The following is a 12828-nucleotide window of genomic DNA, read 5'->3' on the forward strand; positions in this document are numbered from 1 at the left end:
ATATCTGCGGTCGTCGCTATAAAAGTGTTCCGGCCAACACTGTGGAGCTGGTTGGCCGCGGGTCTCGGGAAAACACGATGCAGCCGTGCGGCGTCGCCAGGTGTTTGGGCCTCGGCTGTGGGGAACCGGAAACGGGGGCGTTCTCCTTAAATCTTTCAAAGCTGATCGTCGGTGTCGCTTCGGCGACAGTTGCCCTGTCGCCAGTAGTCCATGTATAGAGTCCACATACGATGTGCATTGACACACACACACACACACACACACACACACACACACACACACACACACACACACACACACACACACACACACACACACACACACACACACACACACACACACACACACACACACACACACACACACACACACACACACACACACACACACACACACACACACACACACACACACAATCTGAATTGATTGCAAATTTATTATTATTATTATTATTATTATTATTATTATTATTATTATTATTATTATTATTATTATACGGCATTATTCACATTTACAATGGTTTTGTGACGTTGAACGCTTACCTGAAACCCTTTACTATTTGTCGGAATGGAAATTTCATAATGCGAGGCTTGAACGGCCGGGGCCGTCCGGCTTGCTCGTCAAGTTCATAGGCAAAGAAAGAAAGAAAGAAAGAAAGGAAAACAGCTCAGACCGGCGCGGATGTTTTCGACAGTCGGGCGTTAGCGCCGACTCGGCACACTGTGACAGTAGCGCCTTCCCAAACGCGCTATCTCTTTGTTATTGCTTATTGTGTTTCCTGCGCGCTGCGCTCGCGTTTTTCGCCTTCTGCATACTAGTGGTATCAGAGGGTGACGCTGCGGCTGGTCCCCGTCAGCACTCCAGCATAGCTGGCTCGCTTCGATACGACCGCGAGGTTTCTTTTTTTGAAACTGCAGCAGGGCGTGCACTTTGCACTTCTCGCTGGACCTGCCTGCAGCATGGGCAGGCTTGCAAACAAGTCGCGCCTGTTCGTCGCGCGTGTAGTTGGAGCGGGGTGAACGCGATAAGGAAAACGGATGGCGCGACGTAATTAAGCCGCCTCTCGATTATTGCCGAGTTTCCTCGATTACATCGCTGGCCATTCTCTCCGCACGCGTATTATTCTGCCTGAGGAAATCCTCGACGGCCCGCTTGGAACGACGTTTTGCAGGGACGTTCGAGCGCGTATGTTATTATATATACGGCGACGCTTCGCGCCGTGATTTCATTGAGACGGTTTCGTGCCTCCGCTGTTCATGTATACACATCCGGACACCTTATGTTCATTAGTGCGGCTTGTGAAACGCGGTTATGGGCAAAACGCTATCTCTCAGTGATTTCAATACTTTCTCTCTGCATCTTTCTTTCTTTCTTTCTTTCTTTCTTTCTTTCTTTCTTTCTTTCTTTCTTTCTTTCTTTCTTTCTTTCTTTCTTTCTTTCTTTCTTTCTGTCTTTCTTTCTTTCTTTTCATCCCTCTCTCGGGATGAAGAATGAATATCAAATGAATGCGAGCGCAATCTGGATACATTTTGTTCCCTCTCATTATCCCTCCCTTTCATTTACTCTCGCTGAAACCGGTGGCCGTTTTTCCGGTGCTGTCGCACGCGCGCTAGAGAAATGACGTCACGAGATGAAGCCAGTTTTTACCGGTCTTATGTCATTTCTAGCTGCTTGGTAACCACCTCTCGTCCCTTTGAGGCAGTTGTTTGTCCAGTAGAGCGTCCACCTTTCGTAAGTCGGAAGCTGGTCAGACGCGAGTAGCCACGTTAGGGCTGGTACCTGACGGCGCCGCGTCTGGCAATTGATGTGGGACCCCGTTCCCCCCCCCCCTTTTTTTTTTTGATATTCCGCAGCTCGCACAGTTGCTTTGCGGGCGAAGCCGCGAACGCCGTATTGGGGCTTCATTCGCAGCTTCCGGACTGCTGCCGGGGAATAAGCGTGAGTATTTTCATCGTGCCAATGGCCGAACAACATGGCAGCCGTGATGGCGTTGTTGTTGCAAGCCGTTTTTATTGCGTGATGTCGGCGACTCTGCATAAAGTGCGGATCTTGGTTGTTGGGCGCGGCTATCTTCAGGCGGCAGACTTGCTTTGGAAGACCGCTCGTGCTTTTATCTTCGTTTTTACGTAGGAGGCGCTGTTTAGTAAGTACTTGTGCAGTACGTTGACCGGATGAGAGCCTTGTACGGGCGCAACATGTCGAGGTGGCGATTGGCGAGAGCAACTCCAAGGTCGTTTTTATGGGGTCCCCTTCTTGCATGTTTTGACGAGACAAAGGTAGAGCGCCCTGTTTGTCTCAGCTCATATTAATAGAACGATTAAGCTTCAGCACTAAAGTTACCGCCCACGCAAAATACCATTTGCGCGTGCTGCTTCGCGCTGCGCAACTTACATGGTTGGGGCGGTAGCGCAACGCCAGATCGTTGTGCGTGACTTAGAAAAAAAAAGTTCAGTAGCTTTGCTTCCTTCGTCATTGTGATCGTGGCTCTGTGCTACAACCATGTATTTCTGTAGTGTGCCACTCGAGAGCTTTTTTCATTTTTCGCTACAGGTTACGGCTTTCCTTTCCCTCTCTTACATCGATTTTTTTTTTCGTGTTTGGTTCCCAAGCCACGATTGTGACCGCGACGTGTGGATTCGAATCCGAATGCCTGGCTGGCAGTTAACCCGACGAACCTTTCGCCTCGTATGGAAACCTTTCGTGTCGGCATACATTGATACATTGAGCCGGTACAGCAGCGCCTTTGACGCTGTAGTGTCGCGAATTCGAGCGATAGCGAATAACCCTCGATTCCACGTTGACTCGCGGAAATTACAGGCTGGTTTCGGTCTTACTGTGTTCTCCGTGAATGTTGCGCGCGTCTTCGATTAAAATTTTGGATCACCAATTGCGGCGATTCATAATCAGAACGAGAAGCGAGCGCTCATCGACCCACTTATATATGCTGCAGTGGAGCACGTGCAATTCTACGTTTTCATTTTGCTGATATACGAGAGGAGGCAGACTACAGGGAGCCCTTGCGTTTCGTTCAGCTACCATGTGAATGACAGGGTGGTACGTGCATGTCTAACATTCGTGTTTTTGAGGCTTTAGACGATATTGTGGCGCAATATAGAGCGCTTGACCTTTATGACTTTCAAACGCACATAATTTTTTTTTTCGATAGGCATGTATTCAATGGGTTTCTGCGCTCGTGCAAGTCGTTCGGAATTGCTGCATTTGTAATGCGGTTACTTTGTCGGAAAATGATCAGTTTGTAAAGACACAAAGCCGTTCGAAGCCAGAAGGATGAGGTTTAGGCGAATCCGTGCAGTACTCGCGATTCCCATGCTCGCTGAACCATTCCACATGCTTGCAACTCTCGTAGACGCTACCGCCAAAGTTCACTCTAGTAATTTATCGTAGTAAACTCCTTATGGCCAGACATGCGAGCGAAGTGCGTTCTTTATAAGTGTAACGAGCGAGTCGGAAGTTTGCTTCGTCAAAGCGCACCGAAAGTTTTAACGAAGTGGTGGTTTCGACAAAGCCGCCTGCGCGCGCCTCTACACCGCCCACGCGCGCATACGTTGAAGCACGACCCCAATTGCTCGAGTCTTTCGGAGACATAAAAAAAAAAACAAAAAACAAAAGTGCTCGCGGAGGAAGAAGGGCAGCAGATGAACAACAACGCGTTGGAGGATGAGCGGACCGGAAGTGCGTCATTGTGACGTCGGGAAGGTCGCGCGTGACGTTCTCGTCGTGTATGCCGCGCGCGCTCGCGCCAGGTGCGCTCGATCGACGGGGGGGGGGGGGGGGGGGGGGGGGGGGGGGCTTGCCTGCGGAGGAAGCAGGCTTGATCCGAGGAGGACAGTGGCTGGTGCTTCCGGGTTGGGCCGTTACAATGTTGCCACTGGTTTTGCCACCCACCCACGCCTTGCATCGCGAGCGCGCGCTGCTCCGAACGAGACCACGCGTATAACGGAGCAAATAGAGAAGCCATTGCTCGTTAGAACATGTCGGCAAGTTCTTTCTTTTTTCTGTCTTCCGTCCCATCGGCTCTGCATTGAAGAGTCGTGGATGTTTTGTTAGGCGCAACAGTGCGCGGCGCTGTGTCATACGCAGATCTCGTAAAGAGACTGCTTTACGAAGGGGAGTGATTATATAGTAAGGGGACTGATTATATAGTGAGCGAGCAATGACGCTTTCTCTGCGGTCCTTTCGGTTCGGCATTGTTTCGAGCTCGTCAGCCATTAAACCTCCATTAGTTGCGCTTGCGGCCGCGGAGGAGGATCGGTCAGACATGCTGACGCTACATTGTGTTCACTAGCTCCGCCGATCTGGGCGCCTGGTTGTATATCGCGCAGTTAAGAACTCCGCGAAATAACGGACATATTTTCGCTTTGTATAGTGTGCTATCGGCAGGGCGCCAGGTTGGGGAGCGCGTGCTCCTCCGTTACGATAGCCGCCGCCTTTTGCGAGCCCGTGGGGCTGCGTAACCCGGATCGAGCGGGAATAAAGTATTCGTAAGAGTTATCTCTACCGCACCGTTGTGAATCCTTGTACTCGAGCCCGGCGCGCCGGCTTCTTTTAGGCGGCCACGACAGACGATAAGGAGGCGGCGATGAGTTTAAATCTCTCCCCAGGTATCGGACGGCGCCGTCTCTCTGGGTTTCCGACGCGCGATACCTATGATATCGGGGTCGTTTACGCTTCCGTAGAAAGGAGACGGAGGATGAACGTGTCTGGGGTGCGAAGCAATGGGCGGCTACGAAGTGGCGCGATACGCGCCAATGCGATTGCGTTTATGTCCCGGCGTGCTTGTCCTGGCGGTAGCGTATTAAAAAAAAAAAATTGCAGAAAGACATAGCGCTCTTCCGTGGCCTGCGCAGTGTCATTTTACAAGTTCTGTACCTGATAAGCTAGTAGCGTGAAAGAAGCGTTCGTGGTTTCCATAGCAAACCAGATGCAACCTGGTTACCGCCTCTCTCTCTCTCTCTCTCTCTCTCTCTCTCTCTCTCTCTCTCTCGCTCTCTCGTTTGCTTATAACTGAAGGGTACAGGTAATGATATTTAGTCATTTCCAGGCCAGAGCTTGCATAGTGGTGTAAGAGGGAAGCCGATTAGCAGAAGGCTCCCGGCTAATTTCGCCCACTCGAGTTTCTTTAACCAGCTGTTTAGCTGTTCTTGAGCGAGCCATTTCGCATTACGCCGCAGCTGGGAATCGAGCCCGCTACCTAGCCGGTAGCAGCTAGTCTTCCACGCGATCCAGCCATGCTGCTGAAGGCAATTAAGAATCGGGGAGCTTCTGCAAGCGCCTTCAGCGAGTTTCTTTCGAGATTAAATCGCTTAGCTATTGTGCGAAACGTGAACCTGGCGCTCCTATTTTTGTGTATCGCCCACTCACCGGGACGCTGCCCGAGAGGGAGTGACCTCGTTTGCTATCTTTGGAAAAATAGGGCGCGCGTGTTCCGTTGGGCATCTTATGTGCCGGCGACCTGGCCGGAATCGCCTTGTGCACACCGCATCGATCCGTTGCGCAACAGGAATGAGGAGCTCATTGGCTAAGAGATTACACGTGTGCGAGCATGTCGCTGGCATTAATTCGTCGCGAGGCAGTGCGCAGTTCGTCTATTGTGTTTACCCTACCCCCCCCCCCCCCACCTCCTTTCATTTGCCTAGGTGTAAGCTTTCGTTTTCTGGGTTATATGCAAAAAAAAAAAAAAGAGAGAATAATCGCAAATCTCTTAATCTGGCTCTCTCTCGGCTATGCGATTTTGCCGTGCGTAAGTGGTTACTTGTTCAGGTGCGCTTAGTGGCCATCAGATTTTATCATCTTGACGTTAAGATTATTAACGTATTAATTGCATCGATTCGCCTCGGGGTTGGATCCGTGGTGGATTGCTAGCAATTTAGTAACCCTCCAAATGTGACTACGAAGCGAGCAGTGAAAACAAAAATGAGAGGCGGAACGCGGTTGCGGGCGGCACAAGGTTAGTGTGGTAAGATTAGACAATTTGTAGGCGTAGGGTGGATAGTTTCAGGCAGCCCGAACTTGATGCGGATACAGGAACATTCACAGGGACTTTGTTCCTGTGCGCGTGTCAAGTTCGCGCTGCCTGCAACCATGGTTTCGCATCAACAGCTCGATCGCACTCTGTGTGAAGCCAAAGGATGGGTTCGGTTGACACAGTCCAGAAGTATTTTAACACGTCAAGCGGACCTTTATCCTGCACTTGAGTTTAATACAGGCTGATGATGGCATTGGCTGTCAGTGTGTCGTTTCTGTCTGGACGGGATTAAGAACAGGTGCTTGCTTACTTTGTGAGCTGCACGACTTCGTTACGGTATGTGCAGTGAAACGGAGTTTTTGACTTTCTTATTTGCAGCCGACTATGAACACCCCGATTCTGCGCCGTTTGACCGCTTGGCGTCTCCACATGTTTCGTGCGCGCGTTCTCGGCCACCTCCTTCTCAGTCCGTTGTTCTCGAGTAAGCTTTATTCCTGCGCTGCTTCGAGCGGCGCGGAGTGGCGCTTGCCTCCGTCGCTCGGCACGCATCATTCCTCGAGGCCTTGCGTTTTCAAGGCCTCCGGCTAGGACTGCGTCTGTGCAAGGGCAGGCACGCTAGAAAGGATGAGGCGTCGTCTCGCGCGTCCTTCTTCCGTTTTCTCTCTCTCTCTCTCTCTCTCTTTCTCTCTCAACGTGCGGTCGACATTGCTCGCGTGCCTGCCGGCCGGCCGTTCGCCCGCCCAAGGCGAGGGGGAGCGATTTTCGCGGGCACCTTCCAAGCCGTCGATTGAGCAGTGGAGGGGCGTAAGTGTGCCGGAGAGGGAGCGCTCGCGCTCGAGAGCTCGGTTGGCGAGAAGTGACCGTGAAATGCTGCGCTGCGCTGCCGCAGCCCGCGCAGCTGGCTTGTCGGCGTACAGGTGCCTGCGGTCTGCCCGTGATCTTTTATATTTTTTTTTCTCTCTCTCGCTCTACATTATTTTGTTTTCTTCTCCAGTCAGGATCCGGAGCAGTAAATAATTCTGGCAGAGAGGAGGAGAACGTCGCCCTTTCTTAAATTCGGCGCCGGCGAGTTGCGCGCGACGCCTTCCTTCCTAGCGCCCTTTGGCGCTGCCGTTGCGGGGCTGCAGCCGGAGGCAGCGGGAGTTGTGCGCCTGCATGGGGCTCGTTTATTGGCATTGGCCTGGCGCCCGCGGGCTTCATTTCCTCGCTGTCCGTTTTTGTATTGGCTCTTCGCTTGTTTCGTTTGTTTGGGTGTTACTCCTCCCCCCCCTCTCTCTTTCGTTCATTCTTCAGTGGCGCCGCATTGCACGCGTCTGTTATCGTCGAGACGCAGCGAAAGAGCAAGAGAGAGAGAGAGAGAGATTGTGAAGAGGAAGGCGAAGACGACCCGATGTTCTTATAACGCAAGGGCGCGCGCGCGACACCCTCTTGCACGTGCCGTCCTGCTGCTTTATAGGTTACTGCGGGCTGCGCCGCACCTGGGCATCCCGTTATTTGTTTTTTTCCTGCATGCCGCGGTTTCCTATGACGGTAGTGCGGCAGGTGCGCAGGACCCGTGAACGACCCATTTCTTCTTCCACTTCTCGCCTTCTAAAGGCGGCGCAGGATTGTCCAAGCTTACTGCTGCCCGCATTGTCGGCCGGCCGATTGGTGGTGGTTTGCGCTCGACACTTCCTCGTGTTGTGCAGTGTAACGGATGGAGATTGTTACCTGGCTTTCGTGGAAAACAGACCGGATGCGACCCCTTTATGCAATGCTTTGGAGGGATTGAACCGCGTAGAGTGTGCATTTACCGTCTGCGCAGTAGGCGAAATTGGTAACCTTGAAGGTCTTGTTTATTTCGTTTCTCCCCCGTAATTCATGCCTGCCACACTTGCTACTATCTTGCGATCGTCATTGGTGCTTCTTCCTGGGATGCGGAACAACTTCGGTGCTTTCAAGGTCCGAAAGAAAGTTGTGGAGCCCTGTTGCTTGAAACGAGGGATTCGGAAAACGACGTTCTGCACGCATGGTTCGGCTAGAAGGAGGCATCGCTGCTCGTCTCGCATTTATTCGTGCTTTTGTGCATACTTGTCTCTTTTGCGCGTGTGCGTGTGTGTTCGTCGCGCGCGCCTGCGCGTTAGTCGTCGATTTATGACACTCGTCATCCAAAGCCTTGTAAGAAAGCCTCAAGGAGATGCGAGACTTTCCGCCGAAGAAAGAAATTGGGCCCTCCGGCCAGAGAGGCCCAGGCGGAGCCCACACAGGAAAAAGGGCTCCGCGTTCTCCTCTGTATAAGCCCCCTGCTAAAGCAGCGATAGTGGTTCTCATGCTAAGTGCGTTTACTCAGAACAAATGAATGAAACGTCCGCACGCTCAAGGAACAAACATGCAGCGCGGTAACAATAATTTACTGACAAGGCTTTTCGAAATAAAAACGGGTTTTTCGTTTGGTTGCTTGCAAGCAGAGGGCAGTGCATGCTGTGAGGTAAGTGCCCCCTTCTTTACCTGCCGAGTTGATTAGTGCTTCTTTTTGTTGTCGCCTTCGGCTCCACGTTGGAGTGCGAGGGTTTACTGTATGGCAGTGTGGTTAGCTGGTTGTGTGCGACGTACTACAACCACTAGCTGTATTGCCGATACAGTGTATTCCTCCTTTCGTCTGGCAACGAGGGAACTTCTGTCATCTTTGCGCGTCAGCGTGAGTATGCAATAACCGACAAGCGTGCTGAATTGTGACTCGAGGTGTCATTGGGCGCTCTAATTCATTCATTCATTTTGTGATTGAAGCGTTCACATTGCAGAGGAGAGCAAAATATTACAAGGCGTCGCAAGAACACGTATGTTTGCTAAAACAAAACAGATTTAATTTAAAAAAAAGGAAGTAAAGCAAACCTTGTGCGAAAAAAAATATTTATGTAAAACTGGTTTGACAGTTCCGGACTCAAATCTTCGTTGCTTCTAACTTGCAATGTTTGCGCTTTTGCGAGGTCTTTTCACTATTGAGTAGCTATTACCGATGTTACTTTTGCGGTAATAAAGCGGCGGTTGCATAATGCTCAGACTATTTTGTTGTAGCTTTGAACTCACTGTTCCTTTTTTATTTTTTGCATTCAAGAGCACAAGTTGACCTCAGGTGCGCGCTCATTAACCGTTCCGCCTGTTTCTAATGATGTGGTTTATAGCAGGAAATATGTGGTGTAAAACGACATGGAATCAAATAATTGCTTATTCACTTTTACGATATTTCATTTCCTGGCTGAAAAATGTCGACTTTTTCTTTTTTCGTTTGTGACTGGCACCACCTGATATTTTTGGTGCAGCGAGCATAGGCGGAATGCCTGCACACAAGCGAGATGATAGTGGGTACATAGTGCACGAACTCAGGATGTTCTGCGCAGACGTGACATCTCGTTCGGAAAGAATTTGCACTTGCTGTGCAGAAATTTTCTATCTGTATGTTGTTTCGTATGTCGCTGAGCTCATTTCTTTAGTGTTTTCTCTGCTTTGACCACGTGCAGGGCGTCGTACGTCTCCTTCGGGGGCCTGCTGATGCGGCTGCAAGGTGACCCGAACAACTTGCACGGCTTCGAAGTGGACAACCATGTGTACCTGCTCATGAAGAAGATCGCCTTCTGAAAGGCCCTCGGCTCGTTGCCTCAAGGAATACAGTGCCTCATCACCCACATTACGTCACCATAAATCATGCCTGTAACGCAGCGTTCTGCTGTAATTAAACTGCGTCACATCCTCCGGAGTTTACGAGTGCCTTTGTTCCTCCGTGTCCCTTATACGGCGCCAGATACTTAACGTCTGTCAAAGTCTCTCTACGTGAAAGGGTTGACTCTCAAGTGCAACATTTCAGGCATTGATCAAGAACCTGGATTTACGACAGAAGTTTCTTACTGGCTGGTCTAGAAATGCTCGGTTTCCTGTCAGGTTGCAATAGAACTGAACTCAGTTACGTGAAGCGGCCTTTAGCCTTCCTCGTGGACATGCTTGTATGCTGACGCCAGATGTGTTAGCACAATAAATTGTACGCCATTTGTTGGCTCGTATTGCACTGTTCTGCAGGCGAAGCTGTTGCCTTCAAGAAGCTGCATTAGGAAAGGTAAGGAATGATGTTGGAGCAGTATCGAAATTTCTGTTCGTTCACTTCCACAGGCGTTAGTAAAGACTGCTTCAGAGAGAGAGAGAGAGAGAAAAACATTTATTCGGACCATCGAGGTGGTTGCTCTTGAGGTCGAGTGGGTGGGGTCCTCATTCCAGGACTCCACTGGCCGTGGCTGCTCGACGTACTTGCTGGACGAGAGCTTCTTGTCCCGCCAGGGTATCGCCGGTCAGCTGTACCTCCCACCGCTCAAATGACGTGCTAGGCGTCTTTAAGTGTTGAGGTTTGCCCTCGCACCCCCACGAGATATGAAAGAGTGTAGGGCGTGTGTTGCCGCACCAGGGGCAGATGCCGCGATATGTATGTGGGAACATTTTACTGTATCTGTGTAGGTTTGGAAATGTGTTGGTCTGTATAAGTCGGAGAGCTATGGCATCTTCAGTGCTGAGCTTTTTGTGAGGCGGGGGATAAATCCTGCGGTTGAGTCGCTGGATCTCCAGTCGGTCGCAGTAATTGGATGGCAGGGGCATGAAGGTAAAGGGTGGGGATTGATGAGGCGATTGGTCTTGCCCCGCTCGGTTGATGAGCGCTCGAGCTAGGGCGTTCGCCCTTTCGTTCCCCTCCAGACCCGCGTGCCCCGGCGTCCACGTGATTTGATGGTATTCGTGCAGCCTCGGGCCTAGAATCTGAGCTGCCAGCAGCGGTGTCCGTCCGTTCGTAAAGTTACGGCAGGCCTGTTGCGAGTCCGTAACGACACGGACTTCCCTGCCTACCCTGTCTTCTTGCTTTATTACCAGCGCCGCGGCTATGGTCTCAGCCGCAGCTGGGGTCTCTGCCCTCACGGAAGCCGCGAGAGTCAAGGAGTTGTCTCTCCCGTTCACGGCGGCTACCGCGAAGAGGCCCCCCACAGGGTACGCCGCCACGTCCACGTACGTTACGTACGGGTCACCCTGGAATTGTCGGCGCTGTCTGTCGACGCGAGCCTTGCGTCGTCCTTTATGGAGTTCATGACTCATGTGCTTGGGTATCGGGTTCGCCTTGATCATGCCTCTGACCTCAGGCGGGAGTGATCGTTGCCTATCGAGGGCACGGAGCTCCGTTGCCGTTCCGGTCCGGTGGAGGATGGCTCTGCCCGCCGCCGTGTTCTGTAGTCTGGCCTTTTGCGAAGCCATAACCGCGTCCGACAGCTCAGCGAAGGTGTTGTGGATCCCGAGGGCCGCTAACTTCTCGTTTGAGGTGGTGACAGGAAGACCCAGAGCCGTTTTGTACGCGCCTCTGATGATGGCATCGACTTGTTCTTGGTCGCGTTTGTTTAGCGAGTGATGGTGATACGGCATGCTATACGTTATTCTGCTGATCACCAAAGCCTGGACGAGACGAATCGTGTCCTCTTCTCGCATGCCCTTGCGGCTTCTTGTAATTCGTTTTATAATCCGCGAGATCTGGTTGGTGGCAGATCTTAGGGTTTGGATGGTGTGGGAGGCTTTCAGGTTACTCTGGATCCAAAAACCCAGAATCCTAATCTTATTGCCTTCCGTTATCTTCTGGCCCTCAAGATAGAGGTCGATAGGGCCGGGGGACTTGTAGATTCCTCCTCCGTGCACCCGGATCACCTCAGACTTTTCGGGCGCACAACGCATCCCGCTCGCTGCCGCAAATCTCTCCACAGCCGTCGCGGCCTCTTGAAGGGTCGCCTCTTTTTGTGCTAGGGAGCCCTTGGTGGCCCAGAGCGTGATGTCGTCTGCGTACAGGGCGTAACCTAGGTCGGGGATCTTCTGCAGCTCTTTGGTCAGCGCTAGCATCGCGACATTGAAGAGAATCGGGGAGATTATCGCCCCCTGCGGTGTTCCTTTGTTCGGCACGTCGATCGTATCCGATCGAGTCTTGCCTATTCCGATGGTTGCCGTCCGGCCCGTCAGGAACGATTTAACGTAATTAAAGATGCGTTCCCCGCAGCTGATGTCGTTCAGTCCCTTGAGAATGGCCTCGTGGGAGATGTTATCGAAGGCCCCTTTTAGGTCGAGTGCGAGCAGGAGGTGTTCTCCTCCCTTCGGTATGCCCTTGAGAACTTCTTCCCTTAGGATTAGGAATGCATCTTGAGCAGAAAGTCCCGGCCTGAAGCCAAGCATGGTGTGCGGGAAGAGGTCACCGTCCTCTATGTAATGTTGGAGGCGGCTTTCTATGACCCTCTCGTACAGCTTGCCGAGGCACGAAGTCAGCGAGATGGGACGCAGGGCGTCGATCGCGGGCTTCTTGCCGGGTTTGGGAATGGTCACGATTTCCGCGTGTTTCCACTCGTTTGGTACGTGGCCCTTGCTCCAGAGTTTCTCGTTGAGGTATTCGGTCAAGTCCTGGATGTGCATCGGGCTCAGGTTTCTAATCATGGCATTGGTGATTTTGTCAACTCCGGGAGCTGTGTTGCGCTGTGAGGCTCGTGCCGCGGCATACACCTCTTCCTCCGTGATGGGAGCGTCCAGTTCTGGTCTTGGTTCTCCCTCATATTTTAGGAGGCAGGGTTGTATGGGGTCGCTACCCAGGTATCTGGTTTTTAGGGTGTCAATCAAATCCTGGTCGCTTCCGGGGAACTTGTGAGCGATTTCTAGAAGCGTCCGACTGGTTGTCGATTTCGCCTTGTCGGGCTCGATCAGGCAGCGTAGGATGGCCCACGTCTGCGCCGTACTCAGGGTACCCTTGAGCGAGGTGCAAAACTGTACCCAATTTTGCTGCGTCAGCTCGTTTGCGTAATTTCTGGCCT

At 51.9% G+C, this 12828-nt stretch overlaps 1 protein-coding gene across 2 annotated transcripts in view; it reads left to right on the forward strand.

The window, feature by feature from the left end:
* The window catches only part of Polr2H (DNA-directed RNA polymerases I, II, and III subunit Rpb8), a 131335-nt gene extending 121616 nt beyond the window's left edge, over window positions 1-9719 (forward strand). For both annotated transcript variants that reach the window (XM_065447623.1, XM_065447622.1), the window contains one exon: window positions 9484-9719. In XM_065447623.1, the coding sequence (XP_065303695.1) occupies window positions 9484-9601 (118 nt within the window). In that variant the 3' untranslated portion in view covers window positions 9602-9719. The remainder of the gene's footprint in view (window positions 1-9483) is intronic.
* Window positions 9720-12828: the final 3109 nt, after the last annotated feature.

Source organism: Dermacentor albipictus, chromosome 4 (genome assembly GCF_038994185.2).
Source record: "Dermacentor albipictus isolate Rhodes 1998 colony chromosome 4, USDA_Dalb.pri_finalv2, whole genome shotgun sequence".
Lineage (NCBI taxonomy): Eukaryota > Metazoa > Arthropoda > Arachnida > Ixodida > Ixodidae > Dermacentor > Dermacentor albipictus.